Here is a 26,757-nt window from a genome sequence, read left to right on the forward strand (position 1 = left end):
AAAAAAAAATGAATACAATAAGAATAGATCAGAGGATATTACACAGTAGGGCTGAGTGTTGTTTTGTAAAACTCTTGTTCCAGAGGGGAGTGTGTGTGCGCGCGGGCGTGTGCCCGTGCTTTGGGTCATGGTGTAAAATTTGATTTCTTACTCTGGTTCATAAAAAGTTAAAAGTTTGGGAAGCACTGCTCAAGACCAAGCCCTATCTCTAGCAGATGAAGGAGTAGAGGTCCATGAGAGTGAAGCAGGCGGCCCGAGAGAGCCACTTAAGTCGATAGCTGTCCCACTCCTCTGGATTCAGGCCTCTCTCCACCCCAACACAAGCCAAGCACCTAAATCTGGAGAGAATCTTCACATTCTTATTTGTTTCTGGGAAAGGTCATATAATAACTGCAAAAGAATCGATTTAGCTTGTTCATTGGCTTATACTTTCCAAGCTTCATTGAATGTTCTGAGTTAAAATTATGCCAATATTTCTCTGGCCCCTCCCTATTCCATTCCTAAGGCCTAAGAAGGTCTGCACTGTCTTCTAGACAGCAGTGGTCCCCAGCCTTTGTGGCAACAGGGACCAGTTTCATGGAAGACAATTTTTCCATGGATGGCACAGGGGCGGGAGTGGTGACGGAGATCTGCCTAACAGGCCTGGGGGGTTGGGCACAGCAGTTCTGGAGGGTCTGTGGATTTTGGCCTGCAAAGACCATTAACCGTGGCAGCAATGGTGTGACTTTATGATCTGCTACAAGGAAGGGCAAACTAGAAGGATTAGACACAAGGGTGAATGTTGTTTTCATCTGGGTCCTTGGGCAGGTTATTTCACCTTTCATAACCTCACATTTTTTATTTGTAAAAGGAGGGCAATAGTATCAATAGTACTTACCACATAGGATTGTTGTAAAAGTTAAGAGAGATAATGAACATAAAGAACTGAGGATGGTGACTGGCATATGGTAAATGTCCAGAGATCTGGCTAAAAGATCCTCAATTGCTACAGGGACAGTGACCTCCTCATACCTCAACCATCAATGAGTCACCAGGAAAGCCATTAGCCTCAATGCAACTGTTTTCTATCTCCCCACTGCATTTCCTACATCCAAGCATCAGCTGGGAGAAACTCGAGAACGATGAAGTTAGTCTGAGTTCAATTCACGTAAGGAAAGAAGGCTGTATGTTCTCAGGATCCCCTAATGAACTCATGTAGCTGCGCCCCTAAATCACCACCCCTGTATTTATCCAGCTCTCTCTCTGAATGCTGTACCGGGGGCTAGCCATCCCACTCTTTCGCTCAGCCTGAGGACTGCCTCTCATTCCTGGGAAGGCACCCTGCCCACTGCCTCACCCAGACCAGGGATTTCTCAGCTGGAAGGGATTTGCTCCTTAAAGTAATGGTCATCAAACTGGGATATATGGAAATCACAGAGACTTTTTTTTTTTTTTTTTTTTTTTGAGACAGAGTCTCCCTCTGTTGCCCCAGCTAGAGTGCCGTGGCATCAGCCTAGCTTACAGCAACCTCAAACTCAAGCGATCCTCCTGCCTCAGCCTCCCGAGTAGCTGGGACTACAGGCATGCGCCACCATGCCTGGCTAATTTTTTCTATATATTTTTAGTTGGCTAATTAATTTATTTCTATTTTTAGTAGAGACAGGGTCTCGCACTTGTTCAGGCTGGTTTTGAACTCCTGACCTTGAGCGATCCACTCACCTCAGCCTCCCAGAGTGCTAGGATTACAGACATGAGCCACCGCACCTGGCCCACAAAGACTTTCTAAGGCAGGGGTCCCCAACCTAGGGTGAGTAAAATTATCTCATTATATATTATAGTTTAATAATAATAGAAATAAAGTGCACAACAAATGTAATGCTCTTGAATCATCCTGAAACCATCCCCCTCTCCCCCATCCATGGAAAAATTCCATGAAAATGGTCCCTAGTGCCAAAAAGGTTGGGGACCACTGTCTAAGGCATGTCTGGGTACAGGCACTTTTAGGAAATGAATTTCTAGATCCTCATCTTCCCCAAGTACCCCTTGGGGAACTGGTGAGCCTGAGAATGTGCTTGCTGGGCCAGGCTCTTGGAGTTCCCCTAATATACTTCCTCTTTTACCACTGCTTTCTCCTGCTTCATAAAAAGCCTGCTTCTCACTGACCATGAATGTAGTCAGTTGCCCCAGGGTGCAAAAACCTCCACAGTGCTAAACAAAAGAGTGATCAGAATCATTGATACCTTATGGAACTGTCATGACTAACAAATCTTTTTGCAAATATGAAGGATTAAATTTTCTGCTTTCAACAAAATTGAAGGAGAACCCTAATAGAGTTAACAGCTGATAATCAAAAATGAGTGATTTTTGCCACATAAATCGCCATTCAAAGAATAAAATGACATTGCTATAACAAAACTGCTTCCACTCCCACTGACTTACTCATATGAACAAGCACTTCTATTTACAAAAAAAACAAACAAAAAAAAAATGAAAAACAGAAATAGAATTATGCTGAATTCTATCATTCCAACCATGTCATATGCATCCTCAGATTCATGAACAATTTGTAAAAGAGAGCCCTATTCATCTCATTAAGAGACACATGTTCAGGCCGGGCGCGGTGGCTCACACCTGTAATCCTAGCACTCTGAGAGGCCGAGGCGGGCGGATTGCTCAAGGTCAGGAGTTCGAAACCAGCCTGAGCAAGAGCGAGAGCCCGTCTCTACTATAAAATAGAAAGAAATTAATTGGCCAACTAATATATATATAGAAAAAATTAGCCGGGCATGGTGGCGCATGCCTGTAGTCCCAGCTACTCAGGAGGCTGAGGCAGGAGGATCGCTTGAGCCCAGGAGTTTGAGGTTGCTGTGAGCTAGGCTGACGCCATGGCACTCACTCTAGCCTGGGCAACAAAGTGAGACTCTGTCTCAGAAAAAAAAAAGAGACACATGTTCAGTAAATTTTTATCTTTTATGTTTAATAATTATCACTGTTCATAAATTTTACATTTTGATCAAATATTTGCTGTTAATGGAAATTAGATCTCAATGTGGAAGAAAACTTTGAATACTTAAAACCTCATAGTCACAAGAAAAAAATTAATTTCAATAGTTATAAATATTTTATTGTTGTAAAGACACAGAAGGACAATGAAGAAAGGAGCTGCCAAAAAAAATTATGTTGCATTATGATAAAATTCTGTAGGGAAATTGAAAAGGGAAGTGAGGTTCAAGGAATAAAAAACAAAACAATGTAAAACTCTGACCATTAAACCAGAATTTTCACATGTAATTTTTAATGGATAATGGTGTGTATAAAAAAAACACCTTTTTTGAAACTCAGTTATCTTTAAGATTTATAAAAGATACCTTCTTTGATATTTAGGTGCCAATGGATACATAATGTAAGAATGAAATAATTGTTTCACTAAAAAATATAAATACTTATAGGATGCTAAACATTATCTATTTTTCCAATGTAGAAACTTATGAAGAATTCTAAGAATCAAGTTAATATATGTGACACTCTGGGAGACTGAGGGGGGAAGATAGCTTGAAGCTCAGCTCAGGAGTCCAAGACCAGCCTGAGCAAGAGCAAGACCCTGTCTCTACTGAAAATAGAAAAACTTAGCCAGGCATGGTTGTGTGTGCCTATAGTCCCAGCTACTTAGGAGGCTGAGGCAGGAGGATCACTTGAGCACAGGAATTTGAGGCTGCTGTGTGCTATTATGATGCCACGGCACTTGCTTGGGCAACAGAGTGAAACTTTGTCTCAAAAAAAAAGAAAACTTGGTATGTGAGAAGACGCATACTGCCTCATAATTCTGTTAGAAGGGATACAAGAAAAAAAGTTGAAGACCACCATCTAAGAGTAACCTACCCTGATCTGGAGTCTCTAAAGAAAGCAGGATAGATTTGGGGCCCCAGTGAAGGTCCCCATAAATGGAGTAGGATTAGAGGAAGGACATGCTTTTATCTTAAAATGTCTGATCTGTGGCATAAACCTTGAAAATACAGTAGCTTCTTTGATGTCTGGGCAGCAATTTGTATTAAATAGAGTGAAAAGAAAGTTGATTTCAAAAATGCAGAGAAAATACTAGGTGGAATGGCTAGAGAGTCTGGAAGAGACAGTAATAAAGGGCCGTGGTTTCTAAAAAGCCAGGCTGCAGCTCCGGGACGGAAGCGGTTCGACTGGGGAAGGGCAGGGAGCGTGAAAAACAGAGATCCGGAGAGCTCAGGCCCACCCAACAGGGGCGGGGAACCTGGGGCCTTCTGATTTCAAGATTGTTCTATTTTAAGCACCAAAGGAGGCAAGAAAAGGTTCATTTTTCTCTGATGCACCCCTTTTAATAAAAGCATTTGTTCTGTAAAATTTGGACTCAGTTAAAAGGCCGCACTTACAGATCTAGAAGGCCACATGTGGCCTTAAGACCGCAGGCTCCCCACCCCTGGAAGGGTCTTGCAGAGGAGCTGGGGTTGAGAACTGGTCCGTGCAAAGGATTCCAGACAGGGTCACAGAGCAAACCCTAAGAAGAAGAACAGGAGAGCGGCCAAACCATCCTGAAGGCCTGGGCAGGAGATAGGGAAGGAGGGAGCCAACACATGAATGGGCTGAAGCTGACAGAATTACTACAAATCAGCAAAAAAGCCCAAGATGGACAAAAATGCCACTTAGCAAGTGGAGGAAGGTGGCAGCACGACTTCCATTACAAGGGTCTTCACCCTAAGAAGAGGAAGACCAACCGCACAGAGAGGAAACAGTCAAAGAGAAGCAAAGCAAGAGTGAAAAGATGACAGTACATTTAAGCCTCTAGGCCCAGGGGAAGCATTTGCTAAAAGAATTTACTGATAGAACTAAATCTCCGATTTTCTTGTCTTACCCCTACCCCCTGATTTCAAAGAGAGAAAAGCTGTGAATTACAAACTCTTTAACCTGATATTCTCCTCCAAGCAGTTTAACAGATGAATTGGAAGCCCTAAAAGATTTCTAGTGATTATTAGAAATCTGCATGGATTCTCTAAGAACAAAGCATGTAAAACTATATTTGTTCACCTTATTTGCTATCATGATTGTAAAGCAGATAATACTGTGTACACAGCTTATCTTTATTTTAGAAATGACATAATAGCATTGCCCATAATATATCTATCAGGCAGCCAGAGTCAACCAGGGAAACAGAAACCATTTAAACCTGTGGGAATCTAAAGCAGAAAATAGTCATTGTTTTAATGAGAGAGACTGAGAAGCCAACCAGGGAACAGGGAAGCAACTCAGCAATTAGAAGCAGCAGAAGCTGCTACTACAGCCAGGCTGGACAGAAAAGGGGAAGGCAGGGGGTTAATTAGCCCAGGGGTTAGAGTCCCTTGACACTCACTGAAATGTTTCCTGTAATAGGAAAGAGCTAATAATTGCGAACACTACTATGTTCTAGGTACCTACATCATTTATTCATTCTAACATATTGTTATGGATAAGTCTTACTGTAACTTTTCATTTTATAAATGAGAAGACTGAGGGTTTGAGAGGTCATGTAACTAACCCTTGGCTAAAGCCTAGTTAGACCTTTCAGATTTTAAAGCCTTTGTTTTTAACTACTATGCTTACCCCGTGTTGTTTTACCAGATTGGAGAAATACTAATGGGTTGAAGCTACAAAAAGGTAAAATTTGGCTTGTTGTGAGGAAAGTCTTTCCAATGAAAGTATGACTTACTTATCGAATAATCATGGCAAAGATTGCTTCTGAAGGAAGTAGGAGTTTCCATTTCTAGATGTACTTAAACAAAAGTTAGTTATCTAGCAAGTTATTAATATCAGAAGATAGATATTACTAAAGATAAAAACAGACATTTCATAATGATAAAAGGGTCAATTCTACAGGAAGACATAGCAATTCTAAATGTGTATGTGTCTAATGACATAGCTCCAAAATATCAAACAAAAATTGGCAGACTTAGAAGGAGAAATAGACAAATCCACAGTCATATCCGAGATTTCAACTCATCTCTATTACAACTATAGGACAAACAATTAAATAAAACAGAAGATTTGAACAACACAATTACCTATCTTATACCCGCTTGGGAAAGTGAAAAGCTCCTTAGCCCTGGGGTTTGAGGGAGAAAAGGGGTGGAGTGGACAAGAGTCCATGGGGGCACCCAGTCCCAAGAGAGGAGACAGAAGTGACAGGCCTGGAATTATTAGGAGGGGCGTTTGTGCTGAGTAGCAATGTGTGTATACCATTTGGGCTATCAGAGGTCCCAGTTTCTTCTAAGGGGGGAGTGAAAGGGGATAAACTTTTTTATATCTATATCTATATAGATATCAAATTTTAAATTATTTATAGTTTGTCTGGATTACCAAAATCACTCTGCAGCCCTGCTGGCAGCTTGTAGGCTACAACCCTGGTCCCCACCCACAGTCTCCTCCTGTTCTCCCTCAAGCCAACTATGCAGCCCACAAGAAGGCCCCATGGGCCCCATTGCCCAGCACTGCCCCATGGGAGGCAGAGTACCAGCCCCTTGGTCACCTGGGTTTGTCATCACCGTGTTGTCTCCCTGCTGCCCCCGGCCCTTCTGTTCCCCCAGGCCCTTCTGCCCCCCCCCCCCAGGCCCTTCTGCCACCTTCTGGGAGAAGGGAACCAAAGGATCTTAAAGTGGGAGTTGGGGCAAGATTTCAGCCTCTCCCTACTCCCTTCTCCCACACCCTTTACTGCCCAGCCTGGAGAGATGCTGCTCATACAGAAAAGACTATTGAAAGATGATTTATTTTATTTTTCTCTGACCTTTCCATCCTTGGGGAAACAAATGACAAAATGACCATGAAAGACCAAACAAAAAAAAGTCAGAAAACCCTCAATCCACAGAAAGTGATGTCTTTCCCCTCTCCTTGGAATTTTTGTCTAAGTTGCCTTATTGTGGAGCAGGAATCTAAAATACCCAAATGCCTGTTTTCCCCGGTGGAGTCAACCTAAAGAGCTCCTACCTCCGGATGTGCCTGGGTTGGACTCACTAGAATCTTGCTCTGGACTAAGTTGCAAATTACAGTACCTTCTGCCTGGGGGCAAGGGAGTTGGGGGTGGCTCATATCAGAGCCGTGCCCAAAATATCCCTGCTGTTGTACCATGTGGAGCCGACGTCCTGTGTCTATGCACGCTGCCACTGCCATGTCCTTGCTCTGCTTGCTGTCGCCTCGTGCCAGGCCCCCTCCTGCCGGGACACCCTTCATCCTTCCCTTGGAACCCCAAGGCCAAGTTTGGAGAACAGAGTCGGCCTGGATCTGGAACACACTTTTCCTCAGCTTGAACGCGTCCCCCACCCCAGAGGGGAAAGGTGAACATCTGGCAGCTGAGGCTTGGAAATGTTTCTTACGTTGTCCTGAAAGACCTCTAAGGCCTCAAGGGGGCTTTGTCTCTCTTAAAAGGTGGAGAAAGACACCATTCTCCTCCTGGGGTCTGGAGGGGTCTTCCTATCTTGCATCCCCCTCTACAAGCCGTCTATCTCTGCCCGCTCCCTAGCTGACCCCGCCTGGGAACCAGGGATGAGGGGGAATTGGGGGGCTGTGGGGTCCTGCCCATCAGTGATGCCTGTGGCAGGGAGGTATATGGGGACATAGAGTGTACTCGACTTTTCTTCTTCAGCCACTCAGTGCATGGGTTGGGCTGTGAATGACAATGGGACGGCTGGAGTCTGGTGTCATCAAAAGCTAAGGAGGTGCCATGAAGGAGTGACCTGCACAGCCCAGGGCGTGTGTCGGGAATGGGCATGACTACGTGCCCACTCTCAGGGGGAACTGGGCAACACGGAGAAGTTTGTGGTCTCATTGCTCAATGACTGAAATTTCTTTCGCATCCTTTTCAACTGGTTCCTCTGTTGGCCCCAAAGGTTGGAAGTAGGAGACAGTATCGCAGGCTGACGAGGGCTTACCCTCCATCGTGGGCACCTCATTGCTTTCAGCCTGTGCCCTTTCCACACCTTTGCCCTCCCAGTAATTAGCATGTGGCAAGCCCATAAGTTCCTGTGACCCATTCGTCTCGAACCAATAAGGAGAGTCTGGTCTCGGCTATGACGGTGGGTTCTGAGGCCTTTGCCTTCCCAGGCTGGTACCTGCCTCATGTCGTACTAGACCCTGGACTCCTGGACCCCCTTGTCCTCCCCTCGTCATTCCCACTCTCTTTCCTTCAGGTCACTCAGCTGAAGGAAACCTCAGTGTTTGTACTCTGCTGGGTTTGGGGACACAGGGAAGCCTTGGGCTGTGGGGAAAAGCTGTTTTTATCTGAAGTTTACCCCCAGGCCAGGGGCCACCATCCTCTCCACAGACAATCCTGAAAGAGGACACTCCTTTGGGACAGGGAGGTGAGGACTTCATCTCAACATAGGCTTGTGGGTGGGTGGAGGGGGAATTTCTTTTGTTTTTTCGTTTTTCTTTTTTTTTGTAATATGTTAGGAATTAATGTTGCAAAGAGTAGTTTACATCTTCACTTTCTGAAGACACTTGAATTTAGGACTGATGTATCTGTGACAAGCATGCCAGGAGTGGCAGGGGCCATCAGGGATACCCGCTTGACACCCACCATCCTCCTATAGGGATCTAAGACCTGAGACACAAAGCAACAGCTGCCCAAACCCCTCTTCGCGCTGTACCCTTCCAAGGCTGGTCCATGCCTACGCAGCCTTTGGGCATCAAACGTCAGAAGGTCTGTGTCCCTCAGCCCTGTTGAGAGGCAGGTTTCTCTTTCGCCCTCTCCTGTGCCTGGGAGCAAATGCACACCAGTAGGGAAGGGACATCTGGCCCTGCTCCAGCCTGGGCCCCTGGGGCCCAGGTAGAGGTATGAGCCCCCCATGTCAAAATTGTTAAACATTTTTGTTTTGTTTCATCGTAGCTCTTTTTTCCCCCTTTCATCACAGTTTATTTTTATTATACAAGAAAGTAACCTGCTCAGAAGGCCCTGGAAGTGGGGAGGAAACAGGTAAGGAAGACAACTAGTTAGGAGGGTGAGAGTTTTTTGCCAAATACCTGAGTAGAGTGATCTGGATCATCTGGTACCCTTCTGAATGGGACCCCAAAATATCTCCTGTGTGGAAAGGTCCCTGGACTTTCCCCAGCCCCAACCCTCTCCTTCTTCGGCCAAGTTGATGGCACAGAAGATAAGAACTTACAGCCCATTCTTCCCTGGAGAGGAAAACTTGTCATCTGGCTTTGTGGAGAAGGTTCCACCTTAAGCTTGTCGTATGTTATCTTTACCTTGTGCTAGGATATCACATTTGAAAGGGCACACACACACACACACACACACAAAGTAAAATGCTTGAATGAGCTTGCATTATAACATTAATATTATTGAGCATATCTACTTTCCGGGCTGAAGTGACTCATTCCTTATTCTAGTCCTCTTTTGGGCCTTTGTAATTTGTGGTAATTATGCTTTTATTTTTAATACAAAAAAATGTGTAAAAATAAAAACTTGAATAGGCAAAAAAACAAACAAAAAAGAACTTATAGCCAACAACTGCAGAATGCACATTATTTTCAAGTGCATGTGGAACATCCATCAAAATAGTTATATAGAAGAATTGCTGTAGAAAATATTTGTCATTGAGCAGTTAGATGACTTAAATTCTTAGATTACTTCCACCACTGACACTCTAAAATTGTCTCATCTTTTCCTAAGAATATCACCCTCAGCCCAGCTTCCCCATTACGGGAAGCGATGCCTTTTCAGCCACTTCCCAAATGAGGAAGAGGCTGTGGAGGCATTTTTGATGTTGTAAAAACGCAGGATGTGGGCTCCTGGTCCCTTCCCCAAACTTTGCTGATTCTTTTAGCTGAAGATCTCTCCCTCCCCTCTGCTCCCTCATTTATGCAGCCCAAGTCGAAGGCTCAGCCAAGCTCCTGATTCCTGGCCCTCGTACCTCTGAACTCATCTCTCAACCAGGACACCAAGGTCAGCTTCTTGTCCCGAGCCACCCTGCAGGAGTGGGCTGGACCCTCACCCACAGCACACTATTCCTGTGAATCCATTTATTCTACTTTTTCCCCCCAAAGACCTGAGAATGTGCAGAAAAAAATCTACAATATGATTATAAGAGGACATTGAACCAAGGGAAAATAAGTATAAATAAATAACATAAGAGATAAAGTGAGTACTCAAAATGCACACCTCAGAGGCTGTTTAATTGCTAGAGATAGCCCAAAATTTGGCCCCAAGGAGATTGGTTAGTCTAACCAGGTCAAGTCTTCAGTAGGCTGCTTCAGAACCTGATTCTCCTCATCTGCTGGTTCCGGTGATCCTAAACCCCCCAGGAGAACATATTTTTCTTCCTGTTTACAGTGCTCCATCCCCAGACGTCTGCAGTTACACAGAGAATCATCTTCTCATGGTGATTCCGGTGCAGAGTGCAGAATACTGCAGCACAAAGAGCAGGAGTGCAAGACCCCCACCCAGCCCAGATCCCTGCTGCTTCCATATTTACAAATTAGGAATATGAATTTTAACTCCCTCATAGGGTCTTTATGTGGTTTGCATAATATAACTTATTACATTCATTATGTATGTATATTAAGGGGCTGGGGTCAGGTTTTAGAGCCATTATAAACTTACAGGTTTCAGACCTTTCTGATTCCTTGACTAAATAGCTATATGCACAAGAATCAGTAGCCAAATGGGAAATGTGTTTTAAATTAATAGCTGGATGAGCTCATGACTTCTCCCTTTCCTTTTGGTGCTTCTCTGATAGTGTAGCTGGAGAATGTGACTTAGAATAGGAGGCCTCTTGTTTCTTGTTCTGTCATCTTAATCTGGGAGCCAGGGTTTGCAGATTAGATCTTAAACTCACTCATCCATTCCACCTCATGGATAAGAAAATCTGCCCGGCCCGCCCGGTCACAGCAGAAGCTGGAATACCATGAGCTGGAAAGATGTCAGAGCTTTCTGGGACACACCAGCAGGCCCAGCAGGGGTATGCTTACCACACAGAGCAAAGACTTCCGGGAGGGCCAAAGTGTCCGCAGCTGATGGTCGATATGCAGTTACCCTGCTCTCTAGCAAACCCTGATGCAGTGAGTGGCTATAACTAATCAAACCGTCAACTCCTGTAACATAGAGACACACAACAAAGGAGGTGGACAAAAGGACAAAAATTGTGGACAGCGACGCGAACAATCTTCTCCTCCATAGTATGTAAAAGGACATGGCACAAATCTCAACACATAGGAAACAATAAATAAATTGTGCATATTAGATATTTTATACATGGTGGTTGTTATAATATTTTCACATCAAATTGCTTTTCACAAAGTTTGTACCCATTTATACTCCCAACAATTTTTCTTAAATCATATAATCATACCTGTGTCTTTACTACAAGATTACCTTTACTTCAAAGGTTGTATTGAAATTCTATTTCTTAAAGGAGTATTCCCTACCTAATGAAAGCCAGGGCTCATTCCCTTTTTCCCTTGTCCAAAATGAACAGGTTACTTTCCATACTCCCTGGTAACTGCATATGGTGTTCATATTTATTTATTTATTTATTTATTTTTGGCTATTATCTAAGATCATTGGGCAGTTTGTCCTGTGTCTTCCTGTCCCTCTCAATATCGTCCTTGTCTATTTTATTTCTTTTTAAACTTTTGGTAGGGTTTTTATCTTTCCATTTTATTTTAGTGTTTTAATTTGTTTATTTTTAATTGGCAAATAATTATATAGATTTATACAGTACACCGTGATGTTTTTATCTATGTATACATTGTAAAAAGATTCAATCAAGGTAATTAATGTTAATCATACATCACCTCACCAGCTTATTTTTTTGTTGTAAGAATGTTAAAAATCTATACTTACAGCAATTTTGAAATATACAACACAATATTATTAACCATGGAGTCATGATGCAGTGCAATAGATCACTAAAACTTATTCCTCCTGTCTAGCTGAGACTTTGTACCCTTTGATCAACATCTTCCCTTTCCCCATCCTTCTCCACCTCCAGCCTGTGCTAACCACCTTCCTCTTCTGTTTCTATGAGATCAACTTTTTTAGATCCCACATATAGGTGAGGTCATGAAGAATAGTGTTTGTCTTATTTCATTTAGCATAATATCCTCCAGTTTCACCCATGTTGTCACGAATGACAAAATTTCCTTCTTTCTTAAGGCTAAGGTTTATTCCATGGTGTATATATGCCACATTTTCTTTATATGTTCATCTGCTGATGGACACTTAGGTTGCTTCCATATCTTAGCTATCATAAATAATGCTGAAATGAACATGAGAGGACAGATATGTCTTCTACATACTATTTTCAAACCCTTTGGATATATGCCCAGAAGCAAGAGTGCTGAATCATATGGTAATACTATTTTTAGTTTTTTGAGGAACCTCTGTATTATTTTCCAAATTGGCTGTACACTCTTGTATATTTTAGATCTCTAGAGGGCAAGGAGCCATAGGTAATGTACTCAGCACGTTCTGCAAAGAAGCACGTGTGTGCATAAACTGTGTGTGTGTGTGTGTGTGTGTGTGTGTGTGTGTGTGTGTGTGTGTGTGTGTGTATTGGGGAGAAGTACATAATAAATACACCCAACTCTTGACTGTTTATAGACATTATATAGGTCTTTATTTTTTCTCCTCCTAGTCTCAAAGAGAACAGAGGAAAGAAGGAAGTGGAAAGTAACATTGTAACTAAAGATGTTTGAAAAAGTACTGAATAAAGTGAGATATGGGGGTTATCCAGTGATTTTATTTATCCATCTTCTTTCCAACCTTCAATTGTGAGATAATTGAAAACACTCTAAGAAGCCACCAAGTGTGGTAGCTTAAACCACCGCTGAGATATATAATCAGGCTTGCAATGTTCAAATATTGGCTGTACCAGTTATAAGCTCTATGATCCTGAGCGAAATACTCAACCTCTCTACCTTTAGTTAACCCCAACAAAATTGAGAATATAAATGACATCTTTGTTGTATTGTAAGAACTAAATAATTCAATGCATGTAAGACAGCAGGATACCAGGGACATGGCGTTAAATACAGAGCTCTACAGGAATCAGAAAAGAAAGACTTATTTCTCTTTATTCTTCTATTGTCCAGCTTCCTACAAAAAAATAAACACTCGCATCCTAAACATCCCAGGGACAGACGAGGTGAAGCTCACCTGCCAGGCTAGAGGTTATCCCCTGGCAGAAGTGTCCTGGCCAAACATCAGTGTTCCCGCCAACACCAGCCACATCAGGACCCCTGAAGGCCTCTACCAGGTCACCAGTGTTCTGCGCCTAAAGCCCCACCCTGGAAGAAACTTCAGTTGTGTGTTCTGGAACGTTAATGTAAAGGAACTTACTGCAGCCAACATCAGTGACCCTCAAAGTAAGAGCTGCCCCCCCCACTTCCTCCATCTTTCAATCAGGGTTCAAGCAAGAAACAGATGGCATGCTCAAAATGAGTACCTGGAGGAGAGTATCATAAAAGGAGTATTTATGAAGGTGTGATCAGCGTTTAGAGGAACTACAAAGGACAGTGCAGGACACTGGGGCTTCAGTGTTGGGAGAGCAGTGACTACTGCTGGAGAGGTTGTGGGGGCCAGGAGAAGGCAGCTGTAGGAAAAGCCCTACTGTGCAGCAGCTGTGGCCTCCAGAAGAGGGAGGCTGTCACCTGCAGCAACTCCACAGGGCAGAAGTTATGTGACTGGACACTCAGACTCATTCTCCTCTCCCCTTCTAACCTCCTGCTGGAGCCTCCCTTTGGCTGAACCCAGCTGGAAGGCAGAGAGTAAGAGGATCGCTGAGGTCTCCCATAAAAGTTAACCTCTCAGGGCTCAGAGTAGAGTGTTGAAGTGTGGAGAATGGATCTGTAGAGAAAACAGAAGATATCCAGGCCAGCAGCTAACCACTGTGACTCATGCACACTACCATGAGTCAGCAGGATGAATACTACTTTGCTGGATTCACTTCCAGTCAGCTGGTTATAGGGTATTTCCAAGAAGGTTAGTCTCCTTCAAAATCCTTCAGAGCCTTACCTGGCTATGCTGGATATTTTTACAAGGGATCCCATACTTTTGAATTTTATACACCAGCAAAATGTCAAACAATCTTGGGACACTAACAACTTTTTATTTGCCAAGTAAGAACATTTATTTTGCTAAGGAAGGACAACGAACATCTGGAATCATTCCATAAGAGACAGGTAATTTTATCACCAGGTGTGGAAGTTTCCTATCGCTCCTATATCAAATTACCACAAACTTCACAGTTTAAGACAACACAAGTTTATTATCTTATAGTTATGGAGGTCAGAAGACCAAACATGGGTTTCACTCGAGGTGTCGGCAGGACTGCAGAGGCTCCAGGAGAGATTCCACTTTCTTGTCTTTGCCAGCTGCTAGAGGCCTGCATTCTTTGGCTCATGGACCCTTCCTCTACCTTCAAAGCCAGCAACTCTGTCTCTCAGCCCTCTGCTTCTGTCACCACATCTCTTTCTCTAATGTTTTTGCTCCTCTCTTCCACCTCTTAAGGACTTTTGTGATGACATGAAGTACCCTTCTCCCCTGGATAATTCAGGATGATCTTCCCATCTTAAGGTTCTTAGTGTGATGCATCTGCAAAAACCCCTTCTGCCATGTAAGGTAACATTCACAGGTTATGGGAATTAGGCCTGGGACATGAACATTTTTGAGGGAAGCCATTGTTTTGCTTATCCAACCAAGAAAAGACATAGCCACAGAATAAAGGATAATCCCTCGTACTGATGAGATTTGACTTTACAGAAAATTCACTGTATTGTCATTGTATTTCACATTTTGCCCTTTGCTTAGTTAGGCAAGACAGAACCTATGATAAGGGCTCGTGTAACATGTAGGTATTTAGGTAGTGACCCCAGGAGGCAGAAATCAGAGATTTAGGACTTTAAGACAGGAAAGAAAGACAAGCAAATATGAAGGTGTATTATCAAAGTTGTTGGTGTAGACAACAGGAATTCAGATATTCAAGGACCACCTGGGAAGTATGTAGATGCATCCTAAGATGTTCACTCAAAGAACTTCAGGTGGAAGGACTTGTCCATTTACTTTCACCCTCACTGGTTGACAGTTGTCCCCAGGAGTGTAAACTCTTTTCTGCCCCTGAGCTAGGCACGTTTGTGGGCTGAGTGAGCTCCCATGGCATCTGTACCATCAGAAAAGTCCCAGGGCAGAAAGCAAGGTAGCCACCTGAGGCGAATTGCTAGCCTTGAAGTGAGTGGAAGCCCACCCAGACTTCTACCATAGCTGGCTGAAATCAGAGCTGGGGCTGAGAGGAAGTGAGGCAGGAAAGCACAGTCCCCCTCTACACTGCTCACCTCCACTCATGCCCTACATTAAGTCCACGCCATCACCGAGCCTTCCAGCTGGGAAGCAGCTGTAAGCTCTACAAAAGAAGAGTTTGTGGAACAAGCTACTATTCCCACTGATGCCATCAATCCCAAGCCACGGTTGATAGTTGTCATTTCTCTCATCCACCACACATTCTATATTTCCCTCACCCAGCACTTCAGATGGAATAATTTCTTTGCCTGGTAGGGTGACCCAGACTTTCAACCCTAAGAGACCTGACCCCTGGGTCACCTTGCCCTTAAGACTAAAGTTGCTGCAAATATCTTTTCATCATCACTGGATGTGGAAGTAAGAAACCACCAGTGAATCAGTGGATCCCTGCTGCGTTCCAGACATATTCTTTTTGCCTCCACTATGTAACATCATTCAAGATGTTCACAGTAATCAAGATTAATAACTCCACCAGTATGGTAACTCTTTTCTTTGCCCACTGGTCTGCCAGTGTGAAGAGTTTAAGGTGACCAGGCAGTAGCTATAACTTTATATACAGTAGAACAAGTACAATATCCCCTAGTAGGAGAATTCCCCATAGAAAGCCAGACCTTTGATCCAGTAGAGCCTAAATTCATGAGGATGAGAAGGAAAAATGTAAGTGGGCTATTGGAAGTAATGGTGAGAGGGGCCGACCCTCAGCACTGGGGAGCCTTGGCACAGAAGCAGAACGTGCTAGAGGTGAGATGGTCAGTGGGGAGAGAGATAGACCCCACACAGCACCATCACCACCAGGCACATTCAGCCAAGGCTAAAACCAGGGCATGGGCAGACAATATGAGTTGGGGCATCAGAGATACCTACTCTATCCAAATGAAAAGAAACTTTTTCATGGTTTAGCAATGATCCACAGACCAAAATTTGAGAACTTTAAAGTGATTAAATAAATACCCATCTCGTCATTACTTTCCTAGTATCTTCTTCTGGAAAAAAAAATTCCCCTCAGATAAAATTTGCAGAGGCAGCTAGATGCATTGTCATCCCTGTCTCCCACTTCCCCATCTAACTACACGTCGTCACTACCCAATTCCAACACTAAAGTTAGCCCAGCTTCTTTCTGACTAAATTACCATGATGAGGTAGGTGAGTAAAGAGAGGAGACATGCTGAGAAACTTGACAGAAATAAAGACATAAGAAAGACATCAATTTTAGGAACAACTTTGGGTGAAAAAATGAATTAGGCAAATTGATCTTTTTAACATTATTTACCTCTCTCTATCACAGTTAAGACCAACAGATTTGTCATCCCGTAAAAAAAAAAATGTGCTATAACTAATCCATACTAACTCTTTTGAGGCTTAAATGAACAAACCCACAGGAATTTTTCCTCCTAGAATTGTTTGCTCAACAGTCCTTTGTAATGTGGACTTTCATGCCTGCTTAAGTGTAGGCCAGTACTTTGGATGAAATGTGGTTTTCTAGAAGGACACTTATGTGAGACCTCTGCAGGGAAATAAGGTCCTGTGTAAGATGAATTTAGAGACAATGAGAGTCTACCTTTTGCACCTTTCCCACCTCCATGCCTTTTTTGTTCAGTCAGTTTTTTCCCCACACAAATGTTTTTTTTGTTCAGTCAGTTTTTTCCCCAGCTCCAAGCCCACCCTCTCTCCAGGGTAGCTCAGATAACTCCAGGGTACAAAAGGGTCTTTCTCTCATCTCGTCTCTTAAGATCTATTACCTGCACCATTTGTTTGTTTGCATTGTGATTATGTCTGTCTTTTCTCCCTTACTGCTTCTTTATATTCAGACTAAAGCAAAAGCAGAGTGTTTTGCCCCTAATAAGAGCTCAATAAATGTCAGATTGGTAGGTTGAAGACTTGGTCTTGGTTAATCTCAGTCCCATCATCCCAGCTGCCGGACCATGTGGACAGGCAGATCAGAGCGGCCAGATGGTGTCTTGGTTTGTGACACAAATGCCAGCACAAAATAACCAAAGTCACACATCCTCTCATGGGTTCCTTGCTTCTATTTCTCAAAGGCACTTTTAAGTTGTCTTATGACTGTTCCCTTTCTACTCATTCTCATAAATTGACCTGCTGACTGCTGTGAACCACCACAAGCTTCTCCAGAAGTTGATGAATAAACAAAACAAACACAGAAATGAGAATATGCAGGGTGGGGGGTGCTCCAGTGACTCCAGAATGAGCATCCTGGTTCTCAAGAAGAAGTTCAGGAGCAGCAGGATCATTTTCCTTTTGAAATAGGGGTTTTTCTGCTCAGCTAGTTGTTGTATTTTCATTCGGAAATGTAATGGGACTGGAGCACAAAAACTAACTGTAAAAAGACTCTTGTGGGGCTGGCAGAAAAGAGACGCTCTTCTAGGAGACCTGGCGGTGACTCCCAGCAGTTGTCGAAAGCGTGGGCTCTGGGCTCTGAAGTCAGACAGACTTAAATTTCAAATCTTCCCTCTCTGCCACCTACTAGCTCTGAGGACTTGAACATACTACTGAACCACCTTAGCATTCAGTCTATCCTCGGTGTAGAATGAGGGTAAATAATGGTAGACACCTCATTGGGTTATTGTGAGGATTAAATGAAATATGCTTGCAAAGTGTTTAGCACTCAGAAAGTGTGGAAACAGAAAAAAAATATGGCACCTTTAGCAAGATGTAGGGCTTCCTTGTTAGTATATATTTGGTAAGGACAAGGCAAACATTTTTTCCCACTGCATCATTATATCAATGTTAAAGAGTTTGCAGTTATTATAAGACAATATCGAAAAATATGTTATTAAGATATAGGCTGGCCAGGTGTGGTGGCTCACGCCTGTAATCCTGGCACTCTGGGAGGCCGAGCCAGGAGGATTGCTTGAGCTAAGGAGTTTGAGACCAGCCTGAGTAGGAGCAAGACCCCATCTCTACTAAAAATGGAAAAAATTAGCTGGGTGTGGTTGCATGCACCAGTAGTCCCAGCTACTTGGGAGGCTGAAGCAGAAGGATCACCTGAGCCCAGGAGTTTGAGGTTGCTGTGAACAAGGCTGATGCCACAGCATTGTAGCCTGGGCAACAGAGTGAGGTTCTGTCCCCCCCCCCCCACTCTCCCACAAAAAAAGATAAAGGCTAAGCTATCATAATAAAGAGACCCGCAACCCAAAATAAAGTGACTCGAACAAGATATATATTTCTCTCTATGTAATATTCAGGTGGTTCAGAGCACCCAAGTAGTTGTGTTTCATACTTTGTTTTCATTCAGTGATCCAAGTTCTTCCCATCCTGTTGCTCTGCTTCCAGGAAAACATCTCCAAGATGTTGTCCCTGTTGAATTTTCAAAGCTAGGTCATGGCCAAATCCATGCTTCAGCCCTCAAAAAGGAAAAAGAGTGGTAGAAGACATAGTCAAGGTTTTAAGGCCAAGACCCAGAAGATCCATTCTCTTGGCCAGAACTTAGTTTGCATGGCTGGGCACAGCTAACTACAGGGGAGGCCTGGAAATACAGTCTCCGAGAAGACTTGTGTCCAGATGACACCCTAATATTAGGGAATAAAGAGATGATAGATTAAAGGAATAACCAGCAGTTTATCACAAGGCAACTAATGACTAGGAAGATCAGGCTAGGTGGACTAGACAGACAGTCAATTTAGCCCAACAAATCTTACCTTTCATGTAACTGGTGCTTCTCTCCATAGAGAATTGAGAGGTGACTTAGATAAATAAAGCCTTTGGCCTCCAAATACATCTAAGCGGATTGATGTCCTGTTGCATGTTCAACTTTGGAAAGTGTTCAGGGAGGAGTAGAGCTTCTGCATGTGGAAGGAACTAAGGGAGAATCTGCACAGGGCAAGAGTTTGCATAAGGGACTGAGGTGGGGACCCCTCCCTTTGTGGGAGACAGTGAGGAGCCCAGTGCTCCTTGACTCACAGTGCTACATGCAACAAGTGCTCAATAAGCACTTGCTAGAAGTAAACAAGCAGATTGCAATCAATATGGGATAACCAAGGTGTAGATGAGCCAGGCTCCTTATCCTTTCCTTCCTTAATGTTCACCACACTCTTTTATATAGAGACAAATATCTGTGGGGACCAAGCTTTGGGTTAGAGAGATCTGGGTTTGCAACCCTGGCTTTACAACTTACTTAGCAGTGATGATCTTGGATAGATTATTTAGCATCTCTGAGCCTTACTTCCTCAACTCTAAAATGAGGAGCTCAGACTAAATCATAGCTAATCCTTTCTCAGAGAAAACAATCTGTAGTTCTCAGATGGCACTCTGGGGAGGCAGTGTGTGTAGTCCCATGAAATTGGCAGGACTGAGCCCTTCCTCCTGAGAAGTTTCATCCACTTTTTCCTGCCCAGCCTGTTATGTTTATTCCCTATGAGTGATTTCATGCAGCAAAACTCAAGCTTTTGAAAAGGGCACAACTTAAGTTGGGTACCCTCTCATCTCCCTATTGTGAACACGCCTGCAGCCTTGCTGGAGCCCTTGTCCTAACCTGTAGATACCCAGAGCTCTCCTTTGACAAGGTTTTCCCCAGCCTGCAAAATTATTCTTCTCATCCACATCTCTACTAAACTCATCTTTTCCTCAGTGACAAGACCTTGATTAGCTGAGACAAAGCAAAGGACCAGTTGTACTAATTCATACCAAGACATGAGGAGCTGGATTTTGTATATTAGCACCACCTAGGATATTCAAGTTTTTCAAAAGGACCTTGTTAATGCCTGAAATTGAATAACTAATGGTATACTAAGCACTGTGAGTGCTTGTCAGTAGAGGAAAGACATTTATGGGCTGAGAGACCTTCCCACTGGAAAGAGAGAGAGGATGATGTAGGGGAGGAGGGGGAGCAAGAAAAGGAAAAAGGAAGCTAGATAGATAGATAGATAGATAGATAGATAGATAGATAGATAGATAAAAGAGAATATGATAAATATATCAGAGTAGCAAAAATCACAGCATCTGGAACCAGACAGCCTGAATTGTATCTCCACTAAGTCACTTACTGTCTAATTTTTGGAAAGTTTCTAGCCTCTCTGTCTCACTTTCTTCACAAATAAAATGAGGACTCTAGTACAGCCTACATCACAGGGTTGTCGTGAGGAGTAGATGAGCTGATAGGTGCCGAGCACTTAGAACAGTGCCTGGCATGGAGTACATGCTCGACGCACCTGGCCATGGTGGTTATGGCCAGGTGTGTCGAGCACTCATATGGCCAACTTGTTGGTCTACCGCTGAGCTGCCATGTAATGGGATTCTGGTGCTTTTCCTTCACCCAGGTTGGATAGATCCCGAGGTCACGCCAACTTCGCTGCTTCACATTTTCATCCCTTCCTGCACCATCGCTTTAATTTTCATAGCCACAATGATAATCCTCAGAAAATGGCTCTGCCAAAAGCTCTATTCTAGAAAAGGTAAGTGAGTTTTATTCATGGTAACCAAATGGGCTGTCTGCAGCGTGAACCTCTCCTTTGCACCGAAGGCCTCCCCTTCCCAGCTTCACACTAAATCCACTTATGAACAAAACACTTTGAGCTTCTCCTTTTGGATTTTTCCCCCCAGAAGAAAATGGCTGTGGTCTTCAGTTAGCTGTGCTCCTTACACTGAGTTTTTTTTGTTTTTTTTTAAGAGGGAATGTGATGTTCTCGTGTCTGAAAGAGTTTCCCTTGTTCTTTGAGCCAAGAACTTTCATCAGCCTCGTGAGAGTGATGTTATTTTGGCCATAAAGACAGGCCAGACTTTGCTGGAGAGAAGCTGCCAGGATCCTTTCTGAAGATTCCTTCAGTTCTCATCCCTTTGCCCCATTTTGGGTACGAGCTGGGTTAAACCCACCCCTGTCTCCCAGGAATCCAAATCCCCAGGTTGGGTAAGGAAAGAAGGGTTTGTGAGGCCATTTGGGGTGAGAGAAGCACCTGGTTGGTGGTGCCCTGAGGCCTTCCAGCAGCTCGCCTGGAGGTTCACCTTTGCCTGTTCTGTTCTCACCAACCCACGCCTGTTCTGTTGTGCCAGCTGGGACAGAGGACGCCTGCAGCCTCTGAACCCTGGACTGAGGATCCAATTGCTTATGCGTCTGTCCTTGGTTTACTGGGAGGAGGCTGCCCACAAAACCCCCAGGACATATGCAGACCTATCTGGTGCTTTCCTAAACCACCCAACACATGTCTCTCGAGGTCTATACGTGGCCTTGTCTGTACAAAAGGAAATGACATCTGGGATTAATTCAGTAGGAATCTGGGGAAACACTATTTGAGGACTGGGAGGAATTTTAGGTGGTTGTATCCTGTACACACAGTCATAACCTCTATATTTTCAATCGCCATAAAATACTGCCATATCCTTATTTGTCCATTGCCCTATGTGTGCATTAGCTTAGTTCCTGACCACAAAACCTCTAACTGTAGAATATGCAAGAAAGAACTGTTGTCAAAAGAAAAAGGTGGGGGTAAGAGTGGAAGAAAAGAGAGAAGAAGGGAGGGGAAAAAGGAAGGAATGGAGAGCAGAAAAGAGGGGGGAAAGAGAGAGGAGGGAGAGAAAGAGGAAAGAAAGGAAGCAAGGAAGGAGGGAAAGAAGGAAAGTAGGAAGGAAGGAAGGAAATAAAAGTGGAGGAGAAGGGAGCTTCACAGTAAAGGAGGATGAATTACAGGGTTTGTCCAACAGAACTTTGAATTTCAAGTAGAATCACTCCTGTAAACCCATAACCTCAGGGGGCTGCGGTAGATGCGGCCCATTAGAGTTGTAGCTTCTGTCATTCGTCTTTTACCTCCCACACATATACCTCTTGGAAACAGCTTTATACCAAAGTTCCAGTCCTGGGGCCTGAGGACTCCTTATTCACTTCAGAAATGAGCAGCTGAGTCTTCTGTTCTGCGTTTCTTTGGAAGAACAAAATGGAGTCACACTTATAGATAGAGTAGAAAAAAAAAAAAACCTCCCCCCTCCCCCATCCTAATCTCAAGAGCGAGTGGATATCAGTAGCTCAGAGCTGGGGTATGAATCTCGGGCCCCAGCTGTCGTTGGGAGAGCTTTGTTACTAATAAGAATTAAGTGAATACATTTGAAAAAGGATCCTTTTTTTTGTTTTTAATGAACAAGAGGGAAATCATACAATTGCCTATATAGTAACCCCCTTCTCTAATTCACTCGTATTCAGATCTACTTTGTCTCATAGGAGATACATGGATGCATGTGTAGAAATGTGTCTGCCATGCACAGAAATTTATGTGCCGTGGAAAAGGGTTGAGAACTACTGGTACTGCGGCTAGAGCTTTAAACCAGGGTCAGAGGGCTAGATTAGGACCTGGTGTTGCCATTCCTTGTATGAATCACTTAACTGCTCTGAGATGGTCTTTCTATCTGAAAAATGGGAAGCAGCAATAGAATTAATATTTTACAAGCTTATGGATCCAACTTCACTGCCACTACTGCAGTCCAACCTGTACTGCAGCTGAATTCTCCTAATTGGTCTCCCTACACCCACTCCTGCCACCTCCAATATGGTCTATTCTCACCATATTAGCTAAACAGGCTTTTGAAATCAAGAATCTACCATGTCTCCTTTGTCCAGAACTCTGTCATGGTTTCCCATTGCTCGTTAGATGAAGTTCCAACAAGCCCCAAGAGTTTTGATTCATGTCTCTACCCCTCATTGCATCACCATCACCTTCATCGTCCAAGCTCTAGCTATACAGGGTTTTCCAGTCTTCAGAAGCAACTGACTCTCTCAATTCTGAGTTTTCTCATATAGTATTCTCTCTTCTTAAAATGCTTTCTTCTTCTTGTCCACATGAGTTGGAGTCAACTTTAGATCTCAGCTAAGCTGTCACCTCATTAAGCGTCCCCTGACTCTGGCCCCCCTCACCACACCCATTACATAAAATCCCCTTGTTATATTCTTCCATAGCACCTACTTCTCTTGTCAATACACCCAGCACACAATTAAATGCCCAGGGCCTGTTTTAATGGTCTGGGCTACAATGCAATTGCATCACTTTTAATTTTCCAGCTAATTCCTCAAGCACCTACTTGCCCATCTTAGCAAGAAGTCCAATATCTCCCTCTTACAACCTGTACTTCCTCACCTCCCACAGACTGTCAGGAGGCTACTGGGGAGCGAGCTTACAGGAGGCCCTGGTTTTGATATTGCTGTTTCTGTTCCTGCCATGCAAAAATCTCTGTTCCTTCCAGGTGTCTCCATCCACTGTGCAAAGGTACCCTTGCTAGTCCAGATCCATCCCCCCAATGGCCACAGATAATATTGCAAGATAATGTTACAATCTTTATGGCTCCCCCCAACATGCTGCATTGGTCCTTAAGCAGGGCCTCCATGGGCTGATGAGACAAGGAAGGATTCCTTCCTTGGCCACAGCTGCGCACAGCCAGCCTCTCCTACTCTAGGCCCTTATGTTGAGCCTGGGACACAGTCCTCACTTCCTTCTCTAGAGTTCCTCTTAGGGTCTCTGTTGTCCTCAACGTCTTAGGCCATTGGAGAGTCAAGTAAAGAGGTAGCAATCTAGGTCCCTTTCATTCCAGAAGGCTCCTTGGCTCCTAAACAGATTTGCCCACCTATGCTCAGTGACTAGCTCTACATACTAAGATATAATGAGAGGGGAGCCATTGTTGGTCCACAAAAGGTCCTGTTTACCATCTGTTTACCATTTTCCCCTAAGAAGAACCATTCTATAGTTCAGGGCTCTGGGGTGACCTGCTGATTTCCAGAGAAGTTTGCAACTTTTGTTATAAAAATAATGTCAAATTCTGCTTTATCTGTGAGTCTTTAAGTTTCATGAGTACAAGGAATGTGTTTCTCTCATTCACCAATGTATGCCCAGTGTCTGGCATATAATAGATGTTCAATAAACTTTTAAGCATTGAACCTACTATATGTAAGTGAGTATGCTAGACCTGTTCTGTTCAATATAATAGCTATCTGTGGCTATTTAAATTTAAGTTAAATAAAAATTCAATTATCAGTCACATTTTAGGGGCTCACACTCTGTAAGTGCTCCAAAGCCACATGCAGCCAGTAGCTACCATGTTGGACAGTGCACATATATTATGCAACATTTCCATGATTGTAGAAAGGTCTATTGAATATCACTGTGCTAGACTCTTTACAAACTTCTTTTCATATAATTTCACAAAATTGTTTGAGGCAGGGAGTAGTATCTTTATTTTGCAGATGAAAAACTGAGGCTCAGAAAATCTATATGAACTCTCTAAAGTCATACAGTTGGGATTTGAATACAGGTCTGTCTGACTCCAAAACTTTTTTATTGGAAAAGTGCTTAATAAAAATTGGCCTGATCTAAATAGTATTATCTTTGAGCGATGGATGGAGAAAGCAAATCTCAATCCAGAAGACTTGAGTGACTTGTTTCATTGACTTGCTGGGCCAACGGCAAAGCCTAGTTGGAGTCTAGTAGGAATCACCAGCTATAGTATCTAGATCTCTAGACAGGTCTCCAGATCTTGAGAATAGCATTTCTCAAACTCTCTGGTGAAGGGCCAGTTTGTTCATTTGTTTGTTTTTTAAATTTCCAATATGTTGGGATCAATATATTTTATACACTATAATGAATCACTAAAAAATGTAATGGAAAGTACAAAGGCATAAAACAATAGGCCCAATATTTATTAGACTCAATGAATATTATTTTACATTTCAATAAATATAGTCAGAAAAATCATAACATAGTAAAAGAATTACTAAAGTTTCTAAACATTTACACTCAATTTCTATACTTATCTCATCAAAAACTGGTAACAAATATACCAGCACCAGACCATGGACCAGACTTTGAGTGGCACTGCTCTAGAAGACTGAGCCAGAACTTTACAGAAATTTAAACTAAAGGTCAAATATACTGGTTTACGATTGCCTAAGGCCCACAGAGAATGGAAGGACTGAGGTCAAGTATTATAGTAGCCTCTACTGAAATGTCAACATTTGGGAGCAATCCCTGTGGGTTAACCACTGGGTTCCTTTCAAATGCAAACCCTCTTGGAGGAGACTACACTGGTGAAATTCCAGGCCAAGGTCAGGCTGGTCATGAGGAGAATTACTGAAAACCTGGTGTATAGAGCAAAAGCAGAATTAAGGATAGACTGAGTTCAGGAACCCAGGCAATGGCAGGGGCTGGACATCAAGTACTGAAAGGGAATCAGAGTGGGAGGGAACATGTGAAATCAGGGGTGAACATGTGAAATCAGGGAACATGCGAAATCAGGGAACATGTGAAATGAGAGTGGGAGGGAACATGTGAAATCAGAAAGAAATGAAACCAAGAAAACTTAGTGGTGAGCAGTATCCCATTATATGAACTTTGCTTCTGCCCGGAGACTTGTGGAATGTCATTGTCATTTTCACTTTAGTGCAGATTAATTGACCAGATCTTCTGCTCTGTACCAGGGCAGGAAGACAGGAAGTAGCCATTAAGGTTAAAGCAGAAAAGAGAGCATTTTGGAGACATCTCCTGGGTTGAATACCCAAATTCTACCCCTCAGCCTTTGAGTGACTGGGGGCCATGGACAGACAAAGGAATGGAAAGTAGGGGCCTTCTTTATTCATAATTTTTGCCTAGGGACCGGATTTTACATTCAACATTACCCAGCCTGAGGTCTCAAGCCACAGTAAACATTTAAACTTCAATAGATGGATTTTTCTTTTTTTTTTTTTTTTTTGAGAAAAAAAAAATTCTTTCTATTGCCCAGGCTAGAGTGCAATGGCATGATCATAGCTCCCTGTAACCTTGAACTCCTGGGCTCAAGCAGTCTTGCTGCCTCAGCTTCCCAAAGTGCTGGCATTGCAGGCATGAGCCACCACACCCAGCCTATATGTGGATTTGTCTGGATTTGCTTTTTGTTCTTCCATATTTTAGTCTGTAAACAGAACAATTTTCTCATTAATTTTATTCTAATTCTGGGATTTTTCTTTTTCAGACACAACAATAAGATCTGTCACCACAATAAAGAGGGAAGTAAATAGAGCTGTGAGTAAGCAGGATTTTACTTTTCTTTTTCACCTCCTTTATTCTCCTACCTTGAATTAAGAAATAGCCACTGCCCTATTAATTCACAAAAGGCAACCGAATAGTTCCACCTTACACAGAATCTTCCTATTCAGTGGCATTCCAGCTAAGGCTTGTTCTTCAATCCTGTGTTTTTCCAGACCTTTCTTGGGGAGCAAAGATGGTGTCTGCAATCGTGCTGTCTTTTGCTCAGTCTATGTTCCTGAGCACCCCTAGGCAATACTGCACAGGCAATACTGCCTCTGGGCACACATGGTTAGAAAGATGGTTAAAATTTAACAGCAAGGAGGAGGTATTCAACTGTAATGCAATCAACAGCTGAAATGTTTTTGCAACAAACAATGATTGAGAAGTATATTATTAGGGGCTGTGAGGCAAGGAGTATGGGCGAACAGAAAACTCCTCATGAGATGAACAGGCTTGGAACTGGAATTTGTGGAAAAGGAACGATGTGCTGGGGAGGTC

At 43.2% G+C, this 26,757-nt stretch overlaps 1 protein-coding gene across 1 annotated transcript in view; it reads left to right on the forward strand.

Annotated features, from left to right (window-relative positions):
* The window catches only part of PDCD1LG2 (programmed cell death 1 ligand 2), a 56,269-nt gene that overhangs the window by 20,737 nt on the left and 8,775 nt on the right, over positions 1–26,757 (forward strand). The window contains exons 4-6 of the mRNA XM_012737993.3: positions 13,069–13,341; positions 20,545–20,679; positions 26,204–26,253. Of these exons, the coding sequence (XP_012593447.1) occupies positions 13,069–13,341; positions 20,545–20,679; positions 26,204–26,253 (458 nt within the window). The remainder of the gene's footprint in view (positions 1–13,068; positions 13,342–20,544; positions 20,680–26,203; positions 26,254–26,757) is intronic.

The sequence above is a fragment of the Microcebus murinus genome, chromosome 12, assembly GCF_040939455.1.
Source record: "Microcebus murinus isolate Inina chromosome 12, M.murinus_Inina_mat1.0, whole genome shotgun sequence".
Lineage (NCBI taxonomy): Eukaryota > Metazoa > Chordata > Mammalia > Primates > Cheirogaleidae > Microcebus > Microcebus murinus.